This window comes from Lates calcarifer, linkage group LG11, assembly GCF_001640805.2.
Source record: "Lates calcarifer isolate ASB-BC8 linkage group LG11, TLL_Latcal_v3, whole genome shotgun sequence".
In the NCBI taxonomy this organism is placed as follows: Eukaryota; Metazoa; Chordata; class Actinopteri; family Centropomidae; genus Lates; species Lates calcarifer.
Genome location: NC_066843.1, coordinates 14,667,865 through 14,690,137, shown reverse-complemented (window position 1 = coordinate 14,690,137; position 22,273 = coordinate 14,667,865). Strand labels below are relative to the sequence as shown.

The following is a 22,273-nucleotide window of genomic DNA, read 5'->3' as shown; positions in this document are numbered from 1 at the left end:
CATAGATGTGTTTCTCACCTGCTCAAGTAAATCAAAGCATTAAATGGTGCAATGCTTGTAACTTATTATTGTTTTAAAAAATTTCATTATGTGGAATTTCTACAATGTCCACCATTAGCTTAAATCTCATTTTACCCCCATCTCCTATACTTCATATTTTTTACATTTTTACACAGTATCATGATTCCTGCAGTCCAAAGATTCACACCTAATGAATAATTATGATCCCCAGATGACCAAGTCATTCTAAACCATAAATCCTTAAACTCTGTATTCTGCCTCACAGTTTAAAAAACGCCTGTGATCCACAATTTTATTCTCATGTCATGCAAGGCAGACTCATTAAAACTAATTGCGATTCTTTTCATGTGGGGGATCAACAAGGAATAGGCCCAGAGCCCATTTTGTACCCTGGCCCATTGTGTGTAAAAGCAGGAAGACCACATTCTGGACTAATAAACACACTGACATGATTAATGTATAAAATCCCCCAGACATCCTGCTACTGCCACAGGTATACAAGTTAACCTTCACCCTGGATTATTTTTCTCTATTGTCTCTATTTTTCTCTATCGGCTTCCTGCAGAAACGTTCAGTTTTGTCTATGTGGTGAGTGTTGTTGGAAATTATTTTAAAATATGCTTGATAAAGTAGTGATAATTGGTTATATTTAAATAGATCATATAAAAAGTTTGTACCATCTGTTGTCTAATGTCAAAATGTAAATGTATGATTTGCATAAATATAACAGTACATCTTATACAACCTATTCAGGACACTGATGTGTCTACTGAAGCACATCTGAGGATCATGATAATGATCAGAGGTAGAGGGCGCCATACTACACAGAAGTCCTCACCTCTCCTCACCTCACTACACCCTAACACAGAGAGACGTACAGAGTCTCCTGTGAGGAGCCACTAACTTTTTACAGCTACCTTTCGACACTAGCAGATCAGTGGTGGAAAGTAACTAAGTATATTTACTCAAGTACAGTACCTAAGCAGAGTACTTCATACTTAGCCTTATAGTTACTTATAGGTACTTTTACAAAATTTTGAATACAGAGCTTTTGCCTGTAATGGGGTGTTTTTACAGGGTGGTATTGCCCTAGTTTGAGAAGATTACTGCAAAAGCTGGTATAACTGTGACCTCACTGTCGATATGAATTGGGCTGTGCAAGGTTGTGTAATCTTAAGCACACTGCATCTCTGTTTTTGTATGTTTACTATTTTTGGCTGATGAGCTTTTGAATTAATTGGGGCAGTCGTGAAGCTTGAAAACCAGAACAGATATGCCTGTGCAAAAATAAAAGAACACAGAAGTAATGTCAGGGGACTCAAGTGCAGCCTGCCGTGTAGTAAAAATAAAGCCATACTTGAAAAAACAAAAAGAAAAGAGCTGGACAGACAATATAAAGACTAGCCGTTTGCTGTTCTGGCTGTTTGTTCAAACTGTGTTTCACTGACTAGTCAGGCAGCACATAAAAACTTTAAAGCTCTTCAACAAAGCTTTAAAAGAGCTCTCAGCCAGCTATTCTATCTTGTGCACACACAATGCTAGACTCACATACATTATTATTTAACAGTGGACCGATGGCATTTTCATTACCTCTGTGGCCCACTGTCTTCACACCAGGGAAATGAAAGAGCGTACACAGCAGTTTTTATGCTTCACAGAATGACAAATTTATCTTTACTTAATTCTGATTCTGGTTCTGGCAAAGGCACAAGAAAGTGGGAGGAAGCAGAAGCTGCATTAAAGGTTACAGGAGCATGTTCTATTCAAATCAAAAATGTCGGTGGGCAAAATGAGAAGCGCTCCCTACGTCAGTAAATCCCATCAAGGTGCCCTTGAGTTGCCACCTCATCCCATTTATGATAGGTGATCTAGATTGCCAATGATTATTTGTAAGTGAGTGGTCTCAAAGTAATTAGAAGCTCTTAACCATATGGTCAATATACTTAATGTAATGCATGGTCCCAAATGAACATTCAAAACTACTGCTTCAGACTTGGCTTTCCACTACCGTCATGAAGTTTAATAGACCAGGTGATCAATCAGAATTAAATGCTCTCTCTCTGCCCTCAAGGAGATATTTTCCGTGTTGGTGAATACAGCTCTGCGTATGACCTTGCCCTTAAGAATACGAGGAAAGAAAATACAACTGAGATAGAGACTCACACTCACACACACAAACCGGCAAAGCAGGGTAGAGGAACAACCTTGATTATAAAGCAGGACACTGGTGTAAATATAAACAATCCTAAAAAAAACACAAAATGTTAAAATATCTGCATGTTTTTCTTCAGTAACAGCGTCTAGTTGCATTTCAGAACCCAGAGTCATGTTTTTATGTTGTAGTCAAGGCCAATTAATGATACTCTTTGTGTTACTATGTGTGAAGTCGTGAGGTGTGTGAAGTTAAGAACAGTTTAGGATCTGATTTGAGTGGCCAGACAATATGGTTTAAATCAATTTGCATAAATCAGCTCACATGTGGACTTTTCATTTCACGCAGATCTGATATCAACAATCTAGTTCGAATCTGGAATCAGTATAAACATAGCCAAAACAAGCATCAATCAATTTCTCTAAATCTCTCTCTCCTCTTCCTGTCTCTCTCTACACTCACACAGTCTACACTATGCCTCCTACGTTCATACACCTCTTCACACACATATACACTCATAGTCTCATAAAGTTTGGCTAGGTGTCACAAAAGGGGGATGATCAGTACTGAGGGGAGGAGGAACTCTTACATAACACTTCAGTCTGTGTGTGTGTGTGTATGTGTGTGTTATTGGCCCAATAAGGCCATGGCTCTCCCAGTCGCTCCTTATGTTTATACCACAAAGATAGAAACACACACACACACACACACACATCCCCTGGAGAGAGAATTAGAGGAGAGGGAGGCAAAGAGAGACTGAGAGAGGAGGGGAGGGGTATGGACCGTGTGCACGCACAAGAATCTTCTCTTTGGGTTTTTCATCCATTTGCTTTTCTGGTGGGAAATTAAAAGGTTGTGTGCGTGTGTGTGCATGTGAAATATACTGACTTGGGTGTAAAAACTCTGTAAATGAATGTGTCTGTGAAACCACACAAATCTATCAGTGAGTGTAAAAGCGAAGGGAGGGTATGGGAAGCGGTATTATTAGGCCGATACTTCCCAGATGTTGGCCACACAGGGTAAACTAGAAACATAATCCTGGAGAGTGTGTGACGGTGCCTAGATGGCTATTTGTGTGTGAGAAAGAGGGATGGAGTGCGCTCCCTCCACTCCTCCCCTTTCTTCCTTCAGTCCCTCACCCCTGTCGACCCCCGCCTCCTCCCCTACTATACCCTCATTTCCTCTCATTTAGACTCTCAGACAGCCAAATGCCATTTTCACTCACAAATACCATTTCTGAGCCAACACTTCCCACCAAACCACTAATTTTCCTCCAAAGGTCAGTGACAGCCTCCTTAGTTTTGAACCACTGATCCTAACAGGATATACATTCCCACCTGCTCATGGTACTCTATCCCCATGCTGAGTGTATTGACGAGGATAGCGATCATGATCCCACGGTTGAAGTATTTACTCTCCACAATCCTCTTCAGTTTTTCTCTGAAGTCTACCCAGGCCCGTACCACTCCATTTTTGTACTCCACGACCCCCCGCCGCCTGCTCCGACCTCTTCCACCTCTCAGATCTCCCCCCTAGAAGACAGAGTCATTTAAAGTGAGGCAATAAAGGTGAAAATGTGATTGTGATTGTGGATATATGTGGATACAATAACAATTTTAGTAATTGCTGTAGTTTTAGACTGTACAAATTTATTTCTTAAATTAACTCCAATTCATTTACGGTATGTTTGTTTTCATACATACGTAGTCGTGAATTGTGAACTTTTACTCGACTGTCATCATTACCATCATTAATGCCAAATCACCACTTCCACAACCTTTATCATCCCTGTTTACCAGCATCATTAGTGCATTGTCACCCATTCTGACCTGGGGGAAGTCGTGCAGTCCGTCTGCCTCTCCTCTGCCTCCCTCCAGGTCTCCCAGTTCCAGCTCTAAGGTCTCCAGGCTGCGCGCGCACAGAGGGCAGCTGAGCAGCTCCAGGAGCAGAGGGCTGGGCACCACGCCTGCCAGCTGGTACAGCAGCCTCTGGCGACCTGAAGCAAGGGGAAATGGGTGGAGATGGTCAGATACTGCAGAGGGATTGTTCCTAGGGCTCCTCATGTGCCGTTGTTGTGCTACTGAGCAGGACAAATGTGAACAGTGTTCATTTTTAATCAGCCTTTCACTTGTTGCACTTGTTGTTTCATTGCCAGGACCTGTGTGTAAATCAAGCTTTATGATGAAGAACTGTTTACGACAGATCCAAGCCAATGCTGCACATTTTAAAGTACTGATCTGGGAGCAATGGTGTCATATCTATGCAGTTATTACACTAATATCTCAAAATATTATATGATTTTTGCAAATCATGTCATATCAAAAATAAATAATGTATTTACACTGTATATAGTTATACACTGACGTGACAGTTATGTTGTATATGCCAAAATACATCCTACATTTATACATGTAAATCAGTCTAACAAATAACATATTACAATTAAACCAGTTATCTGCTCTATTGTTGCTGTTTTATTAATCATTCTAAAAATGATGCTGTACTTATTTCCTTACTACAAAAGAACACTGTCTTTTATTATTTTGTCTTTGAGTGACATTCAATTCTAGCTGCTTTTTAGAAAAATGATACCATACATCTAATGTTATATATATAAAAAAATATCTAGCGAAGGTGGAAGTGTTTTTTTCAGTCCTGAGTTGTACTTTGTGTTTTCTACTCTGGCTGTGCACAGCCCCAGTAACCTCCATCAACAAGGTAGAAGAGATTGTACTGTATACAGTCTGAGAGGCAAAACTCAGGGCAAAAATGTCTGGCAATCATTCACTGCAAAGCACTTGCTGCTGCTCATTAAGCTTATTGCTGTGAGTGCAGGATAACTAAAGGCGACACTTCTCTTCTCTCACCTAGACTACGTTGGCTTTGGTGATTTCTTTGACTTATGACAGAAAAAAGACATTATAATTTTTAAACATTAAATACAAAGTGAGTGAGACATTATGGTGTGATGATAAAGCTGGAGGAATATAATGCAAGTGAAATTTTGCATGCAGTGCTGAAGGGATGTCCTATCTCGGTAGAGAGCCAAAACAAGTTTCTGCAGTGAGTACTGTGAGCTCGCCCACACCTCGCAAGATCCTGGCTGACTCCTCTCACCCTCTGTTCTCTGACTACATCCTCTTAAAATCAGAACGGAGGAACTGCAAAGCACAGCTGAAAACCAACAGAGGCAAAGCATGACTTCTGGAAACATCAGCTCTTCAAAAGCAGCTTCAAACAGCACATTGTGTTGTTTACAACGCTACCTCAAGCTATTAAAAAAACGGGTTGTGAGAGTTGTTGTCATCATGTTTCGTTGTTTTTTATGATCTTTTACTGCTGCAAATAAATTTCCATGTCTGTTTATCTAAGCATTTTGACTCCAACTCTTGACAGATTGTTCTGCATTCTCACAAATTCTTTTACCAGAAAAAAATTTGTCTGGCAAAAAGGTTGCTCAAATTCATCCCCAACCCCACATTACATTATATTAGGTTAGATTAGATTACATTTATGCTACTATTAGATTTGAGAGCCCCCAACTTGAAAAATATGCCAAAGAACACTGGTGTTTTTACAGTCTAAAGGGGCTATTCAAACAAAAACGAAATTCAAACTTTAATCCCATTACAAGCTGAGATTGAGTTATCTGACAAAGCTGAAAGCAAACATTTAGAGACTACAGATCCGCTGCACATGATTAAATCAATGTCAATTAAAGGTGATTTAAATTGTGTGATCTTCAACACACATTGGTAGTCGTGGTGAGGTACTTTCAGGTTAAGTATTATACTCACTCATATTGACTGTGTGAAGATCAGTATTGACTGTTTTAACACACTGACACCAGTGGTGTTCTTCAGCCTGTTTCTGTCTTGGAGCTCTTCCTCATCACTGTCTTTTCTGTATTTATCACACGTCACATAGTAACTCTTCACTCCAGCAAGGAACTAATTCACGTGCACTTAATTATGTTTGGAGTGTCGGCAGCCAGCTGTGTGTGAATGTGTGTGTGCGAGTGTAGAGTATGTGCGCTGTTGTTGGCAGTCTTACCCCCATTAAGACAGAACAGACAAGTCTATCATACTGCTGCTGTTTTTTTTTTTTTTGTTTTTTTTTCCTCCCAACAAACACAGCTTCACATCGTCTCCTCTGTTGTCAGTTCTCTGTCCTGTTCTCTCTCTACCTCGTGCCGTCCCCTGAGCTAACTCTCTTTTTTCCTTCCACTCTCTTCGCTCTCTCCTCTTTTCCTCTCTATTAATCTAATTTATTTTTCTCTCTACGCTTCCCTCTCCCAGCCTCTCCCTCTGGATCAAAATCTTTCATACTTTATGCCTTTCTCCTCAATTCCATCTGTTTCTTCCTTCAGCTTCCACATTTTTCAAAATACCACTGCATACCTGTGTTTTTTGTTTTACGTTACTTTATGCTGGCTACTTTTCCTGCCTGTCCTGCTCCCCACACACCATGTTGATTCCCTCAATCCTCCCCTTTATCCACCTCTCTGCCCTAATGACTGTAACACTTGAGACATGGATTTCCTGTCAGGACTCTCTAAGTGCTGCTTGAGGCTCATGAACACACACACACACACACACACTCAGCAGACGTAGCCACAGGCTACCTCAGGTCAAAGTGGGGAAGAGGACAGGGGTACTTGTAAAGTGAAAGAGCGAGAAACAAAGATGAAAACAGGAGACAAAAGTGAGAGTGATAACAAAAATGTAATGGAGCCTAAGGGAAATGTGAGGCATCAGTATAAAATGTGAGGGAGAATTAAAGGACAGTGGAAAACATGAAGAAAAAGCATGAGAAAACAGAAGCAAAATTTGAAGATTAACAGGAAAAAGATTATGGTGATGAGTAACCCAACCTGGGTGTACTGTGTACTCAAAGTGTGTGTGTGTACAGTGTGTGCATCCTCTTACTGTGCTGTCCCATGAGCTGGTAGAGCTTGTTCAGTGTCTCTGTGTGTTCAGACGCTGGGTGGTTTGGTGGGTGCTGCTCTGGACTGGGCCTGCACTGCTGGGAGTGAGGCGGCGGCGTCTTACTGCTGTAGCTGCACACGAAAGATGGCAGGATGGTTGGATAGTTCATGCCCCCGTTCAGCCGCCCGAGCAATGCCCCCATGCCATGGGTGACGACGGATGGGTTGCCGCTGCTGCCACCTCCGCTGTTATTTCCATTTGTGCTTCCTCTCCGGACGGGAAGCGACTTCATCTCCAGCTCCTCCCCTCCTCCAACTCCCCCCTCTCCGTCCATGTGTTCGGCGGTTCCCACGCTGATGGTGTGCTGGCCCCCGTTGCTGAGGCGACAGTGCTGGTGCTGATGGTGTTGCAGAAGGTTATGAATGGGCCTCAGCCATAACGCGCTATTCGGGCCCAAACCTCCGCAGCCTCTGCTGGAACCGTGGCCGTGTCCATTACCCCCGCCGTTACTGCCTCCACCACTTCCATTAGGATTCACCTTTTTACGCCGTTTACTGGTCAAAGGACAAGAGACATGAATATAGAGAAAGTATTGTTTATATATAGGTGTGTGTTTTTGTGTGTTTCTGAATATGTCTCTAGGGATGTGGTTCTCAACAGTTTTGAGGGCCTTGCATTACAATTGAGATACAGAATTACCAAAGCCCACTAAATTAAATGCTCGCAACAAAACACATTTTAGTTTCCTCAAATGACTCATGACTCAGTGTTGCAAATAGACACAAGAGGACCAGCAAAGACTGAACTGCTGGGCAAAGCCACGATTAATTTAACCTGGGGAAAACATGTTTCTATAAAGGGAAATGTTTTGATGGTCATTTTGATAATATTTCAGAAAATCTACAAGCATGCATGAAATGGGTTTATGTTGTAAAGTCTGCGGCAACAGAGGTACAGAATTTTAGAGAGGGTGCAACCAGTTTTTACCTGGCCTTCTTCAATGATTGATTTCTGGAGTATTTCTAATTGATCCACCTGATAATTAGTGAACAATGATGTAAAATGGATGTAAACAAACACAAATTTTACTCTGGATGTTTTAGACCATTAAAAACCTTTTAAGTTACATTGTAGCCTTTTGGGAAAATGTTTACTTCAATTTACGTCACTTAAATTTGACTAGATATCCCTGCTTATAAAAACTTAGCAAACCACAAACTTGCCGAAACTACAATACAAATTTTCCGAGTGCAAAAATTGTTTGGGTGGATTTAGATGTCCAGGTTGTACAAAGAAAATTGTAAAGAAAACCATCTAACCTGTGCCATCCAGAGTATATCCTCTGCAGCCTGCGTGTTAACTTGCGATAAAGGTGACTGATGTAGCGTAGCATCTCCTCATAGCACGAGCCTGGTTCGCTGTAACTGGCGAGCGTGGAGTCGTTGGACATGTAGCGCGCTCGCTGCTCCCTCATCAGGGCATTCTCCCTTTGCTTTGTCTCCGAGAACTGGGTGGCGATGACCACGAGGCACAAGTTGATCATGAAGAAAGAGCCCACCTGGTTGAGGAGGTATAGAACAGCTAAACTGATAAAACTGCAGCAATGGATCTTCATAATGATGTATCACTGTCATCCCAATGACCTGCTTTATACAAGTGTTATTATAGCAACAAGAAATTCATATTGTTGGCAAAACAGAAAATCAACACAGTGGCTACTTCATCAATTTAATATTTAGGGACCAATTCACTGATGACTTCATCCCCCTTCAAGGTATTAAAAGAGTAATAAGTCACTGTGTCAACAAGAGGCATTATTATAGCTTATATATCATTCAGATGCAGCCTATGTGGCAGGATCCTGGGATGATAAAACTGACTTTGCTTTTATCATTATTTAGAAAATATGAAATTCAAATTATGCTCTGATGAGGAAGCCTTGTCAGGAAGTTAGAAATATCTATTACAGTACAATCAAATGTGTGTGTGTGTGTGTGTTATTGAGAGAGACAGGAAATTAGAAAAAGACTCTCTCCATCTTTTTTAAAAATTCTTTCCCCTGACATTGTCATTTATCTTAATTTCTTCCTCACCCAGTTTTTCTTTCAGTCCTTCTCTCTCAACCTCTCTCAGTATTGTTTTTTGCTCTCTCTCCCCCTGCTCCCCCTGACCATGGACAAGGACTTATACAGCACTGTACAATATAGCCTAAGCAGGGATCTTTGAAAACCCACAACAACATGATAAGAGTGAAATGATACACAATGTGAGGTCTATGAGGTTCAACAAAAGGGAGCTCTACTCCAAGCAGAGTTTAGTGGTTAACTTTAGAAAAGTTATTCTGGGATTTCTAAAGCAGAACTGAATTACAAATAGCAACATGTTATACAATATTTGTTGAGCATTCAAACCAAAATACTGAGTGTACAAGTGTGTTATGTTAAGCAAGTGAGTATTAAATTTATGTATAAGAACATACAGAATATAGCTTCATATTCTGAGCCACTTTCCACTGGTAAGTCATGAATACAACTAGAATCTGCAGTTACCCCAACAAAAAGCCACATTGTTTTACAAAACTACAGGAACAGTGAAAAACTGAGCTTCACTGGGTTTGGGCTCATTAAATGCTGGAGTGATTTTTGCTTATGCCAGGTCAAAAAAAGACCCATGCTGGTTCATGTAGATCTGGGCCAGATATTTTGGACCCAATCAAAAGTTTAATTTCTAATTTTCTAATTAATTATTCTGCTATTTTGGAGCTCACTTCTTAAGTCTTAGCAACATATTCAAATAGTTAACTAAAGTAAAATAAAGGTTAACTAAAGCAAAAATAAACGCAAGTTGGTACTTACAATAATGAGCAGTATAAAATATATAAAATTGTAGAAGGAGTGTGCATCCATGACATAGTACATGATATCGACCCATCCTTCTAGTGTGATGACCTGGTAGTAGAGACAGAAAAGACACAGAGAGACAGAGAGGGAGACACTGTATTATAATGAAGAGGAAAAGTAGAAAAATATTCCACTGCTGTGTCTTCACACCCACGCATGCACAAAACTGTGCACACAGAATATTCAAAGTCCACAGCAGTCAGATGGAGTATATTTCCAATTCTGTTTTTAATGGCTATTCCTCTGAAGAAAGCCTGTGGTGTCCCTCCAACGTCTTAAGGGTATGTGTGTGTAGGTTTGTTTTACTGTACTTGTGGGGTCCGACAGCTTTGCGGGGAACAAAAATGCTGGACCACACAGGTTAAAATGACTGTTTGAGGGTTAACGGTCTTAAGGTTAAGGTTAGAATAAGGTTAGGTTAAGAGGCTAAGGAATGCATTTTGTCAATGATGAGTCCCCACAAAGATAGATGTACAAGATGTCTGTGTGTGTGTGTGTGTGCCAGGGGTCTGACGCAGCTCTTTCATGTAGCCACAATGCTAATGAGCAGTTGAGATGCTGAGACCTGAAAGCAGTGGCTCACCTCAGCCGAGCCGATAATACACTCACACCTCAACATTTACACCTCAGCTAGCATAACACATTAGCATAAACTGCCAGAGCACACACAACAACGGCATGAGTACATACACACTAAACAAACACACCTGCCAACAGGCCCATGCATGCATATCTGTGTATAGATAAAGAATCATAAACAAACTTACCATAACGCACACACACACACACCCACAGACCCAGAGACGACTAATCCGCTCTTTTCTGGAATTCTCTACTTGCACCAGATTAACTGAACCACCAAGGATTCTCATTTGTGAGCAAAAACATGCCTCTAAAATAAATGCATAGTGTATCTTTTTAACATAACAACTAAGTAGCAAAAAAGTCAAACTAGGCCTGTAGGACAATTTTCACACAGGCCTCACACCTGAACAGACTGTCCCTCATTCATACAATGAATCAAGAATTGCAATAAAAGTGCATATCTTCTTTATCTAAATGAAAGAAAGGACAATTCATTAAGGTCCATCAACACTTGAGCAGATGTGACTGTAAGTCTTGATGCATGTGTAAAGCTATTTTATAAACGTCAATGACATGTATGTGGAGGATAAGCGGAGATTCTCAGATGACACTGGTAATTTAAGAGAGGTGATGGAGGCGATGACCTGAACAAATCACTCACTGACCCCCCCAGCTAACCCCCATCCTCTGCTCCTGACCCACCTTAAAGATCAGAGGAAGCTAGCAAAGCCTTCAGCCTTGTAATGCATGCTAATGACTGAACTAACACATTGTTCCTGGACTCTAATGGACAGTCTGTCAGAGCACGTGTACAGGGTCAGTAGTCATTAACCAGCAGGTTGATGGAAACACTGGCCTGATAACCCTTAGTGGCCTTTGCTCTTCCAGTCATCCTTTATCTCTCCTCTCTACCTCTTCATGTGACAGTCCTTCCTCTTTCTCGCTTATTCACTCCCAGCTTTGATTTTCTCCATTAACTGGTTCTTAAACTGTGTGTGGTGATGACCAAATTGAAGATACCTCTACAATCAGTAAAGGAATCAACAAGGGAAGCTGCCATGGTATATTTTAAGCCACAGGCTTGGTTGCGGTTGGTATCCAACGTGACATGTTAGCAGCTTGTTGTACTCAGCAGGCGTCCCAGGGTAACCCTGAATTGACTCAATTTGAGGCCATGGGCAGAAATGTATAATTCATGTTCTTTATATTTACATATTCTGAGGGAATAAAGCTGTAGACTGGGATAACAAGCCAAGCACCTCATTTAACATTCAATATAGCACACCTTTTTTCAACATATTTTCTATCTCTCCCCCTCTGTATCTGTATCTCCATCACTTCTCTTCCTATCTCATCCTTTACTTGGTTTCTATCCCCATTTCCATGGTAACAGATATTCAGTTAAATAATTAAAATGCTTAAAATGTTTTGTTCAGAGTATTTCTAAACAATTAATGTGATCAGATCTTTCATTATTATTTAAATGTTTCCATTGCCAGAGGTCCTTCGCTGACAAATGATAACATTTCATTTAATTTTTAACATTTTTTTGCTAAGACTAGAGGACTTTCCAACTTCTCTTATTAAAGACATTATAATTTGCTTGCAACATATTTGAACAGAACCCTGCCAACTGTATCTCTCCTTTTCTAAGTTGATACTCTTATTTATGTTAACACATTTTAAACACATAGACCATGAGACGAACCAAATGATACAAACTTCTAATCCGAACTTCAGTTTATCATGTTACACAACTGCACCAGCGTGACTAATACATGAAACTTTTCTAGACATAATTTGCATCTTTAACACTGGCAGTTAGGACAGATTCAAAAATGACTTTATGTATTAAAACGCAAATTAGTTAAAGAGTTTGTGGCTGTACACTGAGAGCAAACAGCCACTGTGAAATGTATACACACATCAAACACCTTGCTAGAAAATTAATCTCATCTAAGACTCAAAGTCATGCGTGCTAAACCATCTCACTGGGAGCTGAGACCCCCCCCCCCAAGATATACACTGGAAAGTTGTGAGTACCTAACGGGGATTAGCTTGTCTGTTTGTGTGTGTGTGTGTGTGTGTGTGTTCAGTGTTTGTGCTGTTTGGGGTAATTTATTGGTAAGGCTCAGTAAGACTCTTTGAGGAAGTCGTGTTGTGCAAGTCAAAGCCCATTACACACACAGACAGATTTTTCAGACGGTCCTGGACAGATCTATTAGAGGGGCTGGAATTCATATCACAACAGCACAGACAGTGTTAGCACAAAGACTGTGATAGGAAAAAAGGCTGTTATGGTCACCTAGGGAACTGGAATCAGTGAGAGGGGAAAAAGAAAAAGATATCGTCACAACCAGCGTGTGGAGAGGAAAGGGCTTTCAGGTCATGGTATATGCCCTCTGATGGCCTGAGTGAAGCAATGCCTGACAGGATGACTCTGAAATTTCAATACACTTGGGGAAAAAAAATTAAATTGACACTGAAATCTTCTACAAAATCTTACAAATAACAACAAGCTTTCCAGGTGTTAGCCTCCACGTCCAAATCTGCACTTTTGCCCTGCTTACCTGGAATATGGCTATCCAGGCATAGCCAATATTGTCAAAGTTGACGGCTCCCTTGTGAGGGTTGATGTCCCCGGGGCGACACACGTTATAGTACTGGTTCCAGTTGACGCAGCCATTGACACTGGCCCCTCCCACTGTGGGGGTCGACCCAATCAGAGCTGAACTTTGGAAGGGAGCGGCCAGTGAACACTCGGCCCCGCCTTCGCTGTAGGGCGGCACATCGTGGCAGCGCAGCATCCCGTTCTCGCGGGCAGCCGAGCAGATGAACGGACTGTCCTCGCCGTCCTCGGACATGTAGTAAGGATGTATGGACAAGTTGTACATTCTGGATGGAAAAAGAATAATAACAGAAGTATAAAACACAAAACTGTGGTGTAGCAATACATTAGTAAAGATGTTACTTAAATTATGGCTGATCCCCTTTTGTTCTCATTGTAGCCAAAGCTGCAGCTTCTTATTTTGCAGGAGCTTGAGTGGTAGATTCTGTGGTTTATAATCCCTAGAAACAAATCTCTAACATTTTTTTAATTCAATCCTTTTTTTGATCAAAACTGTCTCTACCCAGTCAATTCAGGTCAATAAATCTTACTTTATAGGGAGGTAGCCTCAGTCTCATTTTGGCCACTACATCCTCATCCTATCCACTCCACTTCTGTTTGTGCATTCACATGAAGGGTTTACCAAATTAAGAGCGAGAGAAAGTGAAGAGTGGAAGTGGACAACCAAACCCTAAAACAATGAGTCTGTGCCAGTGTTAACTGCTCCAGCCGAGAATGGAGGAACAGAAAATCTCTCTTGCTGCTGAGTCAAATATGGTTTTGTTCATGCTACGTCCTCCCTACACTGTCTATCAGGGAGGAATAAGACAAATATCATTTAATATGTAGGAAGTACCATAAACCAAAAGGAAACAATCTCTTTGTCTCTTAATTCATTCACATTGTATATACAGTTTGCTTGAATTAAGAACAGAAAATACCATATAGCTTACAGCACTTGCTAATTGTTTTCAGGATATTTTGCATTTAAGGAAAACAGCACATAAGTCAAAAGCTCAGTGAACAAGGCAAGTATCAGTATCCATGGTGACAGCTGTTTCCTACTTATGGTAGAGAGCGGTGAATGCGTCCCACACTTTACCTGCTTATTTATACTCTCCCACCCTCAAAATGGAGAGCCCTCCACAACAGTGAGTGTGCCTTTATGTGGACTGACTTTTGCTCTTGAATTGCTGGTGGGGAGGGACCAGTTTGATAAAGGTTTGTCTGTTGCCTTATTCCTTTAGTGCTTCAGCCATTCCAGCTATCATTTCTATTGCTATTAAGGTTATGTGCAGACTCTAGTATTTGTTTGTCTGACTCCTGCCTACATGTAGTGGACTTTAAAGCCTGATCTTTGTACAAATAATCTGCATTTTCACCCTACATGCTGACTCTGGCTGCTTTTGCGTCCATATCTTTGCCCACTTGAACTCATGACACATCAACTATGAATGCTGAAGTGATTGTCTTAAGACTGCACATTGGCATTGAAGAAAATAATGTTGTTACTTTCCAGGCCTGTGAAGCATTCTGGAGATGGACTTTGCAAAAGCAAGACATCACACTATACCACATGGTAAATAGAATCAAAAGACTCAAAAGCAACTCTTACTCGAATCTAATGTATACAAGAGTCATGTAGGAAATGTTAGCTTCCTTATGATTTCCAAAAACTAACCAGAGAAAAGCAAATGCATGACTTTGTATGCGTTCATGTGCGTTAGTTACATCAGATAGTCAGGATTTGAATTGTACCGGAGGTCAGACAACCATTTGTTCTGTGAGAGAAAACACAGCAGCCTCAGCCATGAAATATTAAGCTGCTGTTCTGTCTTTGTCTCTTTCTCTCTTACACACAGAGAGGATCCAGTAACATTAACTCTGGTACAATTTGTACCATTACATCAAAAACAGAATAGTTCAAGGATTTTTACATGACATTTTTGGCTTCCTCAGGTTGTGGACCTTGAGCCAGTTTTTTTCTTCTACTTACTGATTTCACTCCCCATGGCTAAATTGGTGACTCTGATCTTTTCTCTGTCTGTATTAGTGTGCGTATGTATGCCTTTTTGTCCTATTTTGGAGATAGTGAAGGTTTGTCTCTTATCTATAATTTCTCTTATTATATTTCATCACAAAACCAGATAACACAAATCTGGGAAAATGGATCTAATATTTTCACAACATGTGCAGTGTCGAAGGTAGTGCGGCTTCCTCTCCAGTTCTCTTTAGGAGGTGTGAACACAGTTACGTTCTCTTTGGACAACAGGTCTGTCTGTGCTGAAGCGTTTCTACTGACTGCTATCTCATGTTGACAGCGCCTGTGCCTTGTTAAGATTTTTCTCAGGTCTGGGTCAGCATAAGTGGTCTGCCATTTTGCACAGTCTGGTCTGAGCAGGATAAATTTATTTGGGGATTTTATCACTTCATTCCACAAAATATGAAATGTTTTTTTCAGTGTAGTAATTTCCTGTTGTGCTGATAAGTCCTCGGTTGTTATAGTGTTCTCTTCAATTATCCCCGTGTGAATTAAAATTATTTTTTTATCCAGGGACCCTTTTTGGAAAATTTGTAATTTGTTTTTCTTGGGTTCAAATTTTGTTCAAGCTTTACTTTATATAATTTTAAGATTGAAAACCACATCATCTGCAAAGGGCAGGGATTTTATTTCTTCATTAACAAGATTAAAAAACACTGGACTGAGACTATATCCTCATCTCAATCCACATCAGTATTTTCTCTCTCTCACTCTCCATCCCATGTGTGTGGCTATACAGTGGTTTACATCCTGAGGGCTCTGTTTGTATACTCTCTTTATTTAACTACAGGGAACAGATGGCTGTTACTCCCTATGACAACTCAGCACAGACTCTAACAAGACAAAAGAGGGAGCAAAAGAAAGTGACAGAGAGTGAGAAAATAATAGAGATGTAATGAAAAGAAGAGAAGGGAAAGGGCAGAGCACAGATGGAAAGATCATGTTTAAATTAAATGACCTGAACATGTTTGAAGATTTCTAGAGGCACTGCTGGTCACCACGTGAATGTGGAGAACAGCATTTACAAAGCAGCACTAATGGTGGGATTTTTTTCTATTTGAGGGGGAAATTAAAATTTGATCTGACTCTCTTGATGGCATTAATTTTTATTTTTCAATCATCCCTGTTTTCCCCACACCCAAAGAAAAAGAACTTGAATCTGATCCTATTCTCGGCAAATTGTTTCTTCTAATCTAATCTAGATTTATCTGAGGTCTTGAAGAGGCAATTTCCTAGGGGCCATTTGTGTTACTTCCAGCCCAGCGGGACATGAGGAAATGCTGAAAAACAAAAAACCAAACACAAATTCAGACAAATTCTTTACTTTTTGATATCCTCTCCCAGGAAACAGCGGTTCCGCAGAAGTCCCGCCCACAGTTGGACTCCCACAATGCCGAAGATGAAGAAGACAAAGAAGCAGAGGAGGAGGACATTTCCTAACATGGGCAGGGTGTCCAACAGCAGTGTCACCAAGATCCTCATACCTACAAAGTGAGAAACAAAGAATAAAGATGTAATCAGCAACTATTATTTTGACAAATACTACTGTTTTAAGTTCACATATATATTTACCTGAGTTTTACATCTGATGCAGCAGTGAGTCTTTTACCTGCCCTCTGGTTACCCCACAACCTGACAACCCCTATTGATCTTGCGAGCTTGGAACCCACAACTTCATGCCCACAACCAATATAATTACAAGTGATGACAATACTGAAAGTGACAGCTTGACATTATTTCATCCTCTGGGATTTGAACTTGCAGCTTCCCTGTGGCTAGTATTATCTAACCATGTGCGTTCAGAATCCATCTCCACTTGTCAGATGTGTTTAGCGTCAGCAGAGTCAGGGATCCAGTCCCTGAGGTCCTCACAATAGATTCTGTCCCCTTTTCACATATATCACAGCCTTGTCACACTGACCACACTTGCAGTACAGTAATATTATGCTGTGGCAGTGCCACGGTGTAACTGCTAATTTTGACAGTGGCAATGATGAGCCTCTCCTCCAGTCTCCAACATTTAGTCTTTTGAGTGTTTAAACCACATCATTGTAAGAGAAAGGTCTGCCTGAATTGACGACAAGTGAAAATATGGTTTATTTGTGGGTTTTACAATCAGGATATGCAAAATCTGCACTAGCCTCACCAGTGTTCAAATTCAATTTTGTGCCAGAAGCTATATTATCAAAGTACATTTGCATTTATTGTGCATAAATTAAACACTGATTATTTAGGTGTGTTTTTAAACACAGTAATGTATGTTAACATTCTTGATTTGTCTCCTACTTTGAATTTAAAATAATTAAATAATTCATATATAAATTAATAGCCCTATGCATTTAGCCAGATGCTGTGATTACAATTAACAATTCTAGTCATTCATCTTGATGGAAATTACAATCTGTTACTTAACTTTCTCCATTTTGTGTCCACAGTTTGGTCTAAATGTATGGTTAATGCTTTTATGAAATTACACGTTTGAATACTATGACTGACAATGTTATTGTATATAATTATTGATTTGAATCACAAAAACTTGTGGAGAAAATAAAGTCAACACTGAAAACAAAATAATGGAGATCTGAAAGCCCCCCTCTTGTTTACAAGTATAGAAAGTGTCCTGATGTTGTTACTCAAAAGCACTAACTGTCCCCACTCAGAGGGAATGACTCATCAGCGTTTAGTGTCTATCTTTTTATTTGTGTTTATCCATGTGTGCTTTTTTTGTGCACTCATTAGGAACAAAGACTGTGTCTAGGACATATTTTCTACATAGTGGCACAGCAGGAAATCTACAAAGATGAATTTTGACTTTAGTCTGGATGGAAAAATTAAGAAAAATTCTACTCTGAGTCCATCCATTATTTATCAGTTCATCCATCCTCTCTTAATGAGTGACTGTTCACAGTTCAGCTGCAGATCAAGAAATGTGTTTTTGTGACAGGCCAAGCAGGTGACCGTCAATCCATCAAGACAAAGCTCACGGTCATGGCCTTGAGGTGAAACAGAAACCAGAAAATCACAGTATCACTTCTGGTCAGTCAGACACACAGGGAGGAGTTACAACATGTTCAATTATTGAAAAGTCCAGTTAAAATCATTGTCTAATCATCAATATCTGGCATATTTTCTCGTGTTTTTAATGGAATTGTCCATGTTTTACATACAGTGCCTGCCTTTATATATCTGCTAACTAGCTTTTCTCTTCTGCCATTTCCTGTTTCTCATGAAATAGAGAATGTACTGTACAGACAGGCAAAGACCTTCAACGCATTCTAATTGTACATATTTCATCATAAAACTGGAGATGAGTATGTCTGTCCGCATGTTTCAGGGGTAGACGGCAATACTCCAGAGACACACTATAGACACACACTCATACATACTATACAGTTTGTGTGAAGTAGGCAATCAGCACATGGAAACATACACATGCACACACTGGGTAAACATCGCATAGATGCCTTTCTATAGAGGAATCTGTGTGCAGAGAAATTTGCTCAGCAAACACAAACATTTTCAGAGGACTGACATCCCCTAAGCAGAATACTAATGGTTTCTCCGTACACCATTTTGAGTATGGGGATTCAATACAGCAATACACTGAATTTCACTGCTTTAAACAATACAGGAGAGATTTAAAACTAGACTGACAACATATTTACTCCCAAGGTTACAATGCACTGTGTTGGGATAGGTTTAATTAAACTAATGCATTCGAGTGGCACACATGTGGCAGACTTGATGAGAGTGTTTATCCAGGCCATTTATCCAGAAAGTCATCCCATTGGAATTAGTAAGGTTTCCTTAGGCCTTAAATTCTGAAAAAAAGATTTATCTGCCAGTCAAAAGTGGAAAGCAAGTCAAGTCAAGTCAATTTTATTTATACAGCACCAATTCACAAGAGAAGTTATCTCGAGGCACTGTACATATAGAGCAGGTCTAGACGGTACTCTTTATCTTGTGAAATTTACAGAGAGAAACCCAACAGATCCCACCATGAGCAGCACTAGGCAACTGTGGCAAGGAAAAACTTCCTTTTAAGAGGCAGAAACCTCGAGCAGAGCTGGACTCAGGGTGGGTGGTCATCTGCCTCGACCGGTCTCTCGACAGAGAGAGGGGGGTGGGGGGATGGGGTAACAGAAAGACAACATTGCAAATACACAGACTAAGTCAAAATGTAAATGGCAATAATAATAATTATTATTATTATCATTATTATTATTATTGTAGCTAAAGGAATAATAATGACAGAACAGTGAAACATTAATAGTAATAACACTACCACCAACACTAATAAATGCACAAGCAGTATGATTATAGACTGTGGGCTTAAACTATGATAAGAACTTGTGATAAAATCATAAAATAGCTTCTTAGATTAGGTACTGGAGTAATTAAATCTGTCTGGCCAAATAAGTTGTTGTCTGCAGCACATAAAGTAAATTAACAGATCAGCTGTGGTAAAGCTGTCAATCAGGTAAAATAAAATACCTGCATTCCAGTTACTTGTACCATTGAAAAGAAACTTAACAACGTATGTAACAGGACAAGGGGAAAATAAGTATGTGACTGTGTGTGCACATGCACATGCAGTGTGCAAGACAGTTGGCAGAGGGTTAGCAGAACCCCACCTCCACCCCCCACGCGCACGAAGCAGCCTTGTAAACATGAAATAAACAGAGAGGGTTGCTCACTGTATCTAGGCTACAGCACAAAAACACATTTAACATCTGTCTAACAATGGAGATTTCCCATCCACTTACGAGGAAAGACAAACAGACAGGACAGAGTGATGGCGGAATGGTTAGATGGTTAGACACAAACAGAGACGCTAAGTAGGGAGAGAAAAACTTTAGCCTGGCTGCACCCTCAAATACTTGATCTCTCATCAGTATTCAGATAGAGAAGAAAACTAAAGAAAAGATGGAGCATGAAAGGGGAAGAAAAAGAAGAAAAATGGAGGACGAAAGCCGGTCTTAAACATCCTAAGGGTTTCTCTGATTGTGTTTACCTCCAGTGTTGTGAGCTTTGAGGTATGTTTGTGTCTGTCTTTATCTACACTGACCTTGAGTTCCCAGCCCCCAAGTTATACCTCTCATTGTCACCCTCTCCTTCCTTCCTTCTCTCCATCTCCCTTCAGGGAGCAGCTGAAAAACTTGTTACAATAATTTAAGTTTTACTTCACCTTGTCCACAGCTGCAAAGATTGTTTTTCAGGGCTGCTGTTAGCTTAGCAATAAGGTTAAGGTTAACGTTAAATTTGTTTGTCCTCACAGAGGTAGAACAATGAATTTGTGTGTGTTCCCGTGTGAGAGACTGTTTGTGATGATAGCTTGAGAGAAACAGACAACCTGCCATGCTTTATGATCGTGTTTGGGTTATCTGCAGCGCCCAAAGCGCCCACACACACACAAACTGAAACACACATTGTACAAATATATAACGTCATCATCTACGTGGGAGAATCTCAGGTCAACCTGTGTCACATGCTAAAACTGGTTTATTCTGGGAAAGTGGGGTCATCATTCAAGTGCGCACGGACGCACTCACTCACACACACACACAGTCTTTTAACTGCAGCCAGACAGCTAGCAGACATCTCTAACCCTGTCAACATATACAATGTAGTACCACACATTTCATTGTACCGCTGACCCTGTGTTAACCTACATATGACTAATAAAACTGAACTGAACTACTCCAATAATAATCCCATGGGTTCTCCAATGTTGTAAGAATAGTTATTCAATAAATTGTACTTTATGAACAATAAAATCAGTTTATTCAGTAAAAATTCCTAACAGGTTGACATCAGACTAAAATAGTACAATGTACAAGAAGACAGACAAAGAGAAATGTTTAAAACCCCGTCTATAAACCTGTTTAAGAGAGGTACACTGAACAAAATGGCCACCGCTACTGGCAGCCTGAGTCTGAAAAAACAGCTTGGCCACTTGCCTAATGTATGCTGGTTAATAATCTTGTACGTTGTTATGACACCATTGTCCAGTGATCCTCTTTAGCTGTAGATTCATGACCACTTCTGTCACTGAGCTTTTAGGAAAATGACAAACTATGTGCGAGTTCTCGCTCAGCACTGGCACAGTACAACCTCTGGAAATGAGATTAAAGCAAACATCAAGTCCCTGATCATCGGTCAACTTACCACTAAGTGGTGAGAACACAGACACCAACATAAAACATTTTTACACACGGGTTTGCTTTTGTATGGTATGATGCAAACTTCTTAAATGTCAAAAGGTGGCTAGCATAATTTTTAAAGTTAGAAAATTACACATCACATGGGAACTCACAGTAGCTCTATGTCAGGAGCACATAACTTTTGTGCAGAATACTGGAAAAACGATGATAAGCTCACATCAAAACACTTATGCATAATCCCCTGTTACAATAAGAAGTAATGGAATATGAAAGATTGTTTGCTGTGCAGCAGATGAATATTCATATTTATTCATAACTATTTATAAAAGATTGTTTCAAAGTAAATGCAAAATCCTCTGTTAGTTAATCATATCTAGTATTTATATGTGTAAACATAAACATCACTTGCAAATATTGTTTGCTTTATGAATAAGTAGTCTATTTTATCACTCTAAGTCACATATAGTTACTTACATTTTTCTGTGGTTATCAAAATTATGTTATAAAAAGAGTTAATTCCAGTCACATCTCTGGTGTTAATCAGTCACTAATTGATAATTAATTGGCAAGAATCTAAAACTATCAGAGCTCTGGATCTCAAGCAATAAAGTTAAATAAAGTGAGTTTCCACATGCTCAACTTAACTGCAACACACAGCAACTGCAACAACTTACTTGGAACTCTGTTGATGGCCCGCAGCGGCCTGAGTACCCGGACGGTACGGATGGCCGACAGACTGGCATTATGGCCATCCAGAGAATACTCCATCACCCTGAGGACACAATTTTAATGAGAGAAAGGCAGGGAGAGAGAGTTTCAATTCATGTCTTATGATTCGCATAAACAAAACTGTACACACACACACACACACACA

The 22,273-nt window shown here is 40.1% G+C and overlaps 1 protein-coding gene across 1 annotated transcript in view; it reads right to left on the bottom strand.

Moving 5' to 3' along the window:
• Window positions 1-22,273, bottom strand: part of cacna1ha (calcium channel, voltage-dependent, T type, alpha 1H subunit a) — a 55,322-nt gene that overhangs the window by 31,338 nt on the left and 1,711 nt on the right. The window contains 8 exon segments of the mRNA XM_051073854.1: window positions 3,511-3,705; window positions 4,003-4,169; window positions 7,102-7,655; window positions 8,421-8,659; window positions 9,957-10,049; window positions 13,157-13,481; window positions 16,560-16,719; window positions 22,074-22,171. Coding sequence (XP_050929811.1) covers window positions 3,511-3,705; window positions 4,003-4,169; window positions 7,102-7,655; window positions 8,421-8,659; window positions 9,957-10,049; window positions 13,157-13,481; window positions 16,560-16,719; window positions 22,074-22,171 — 1,831 coding nt within the window.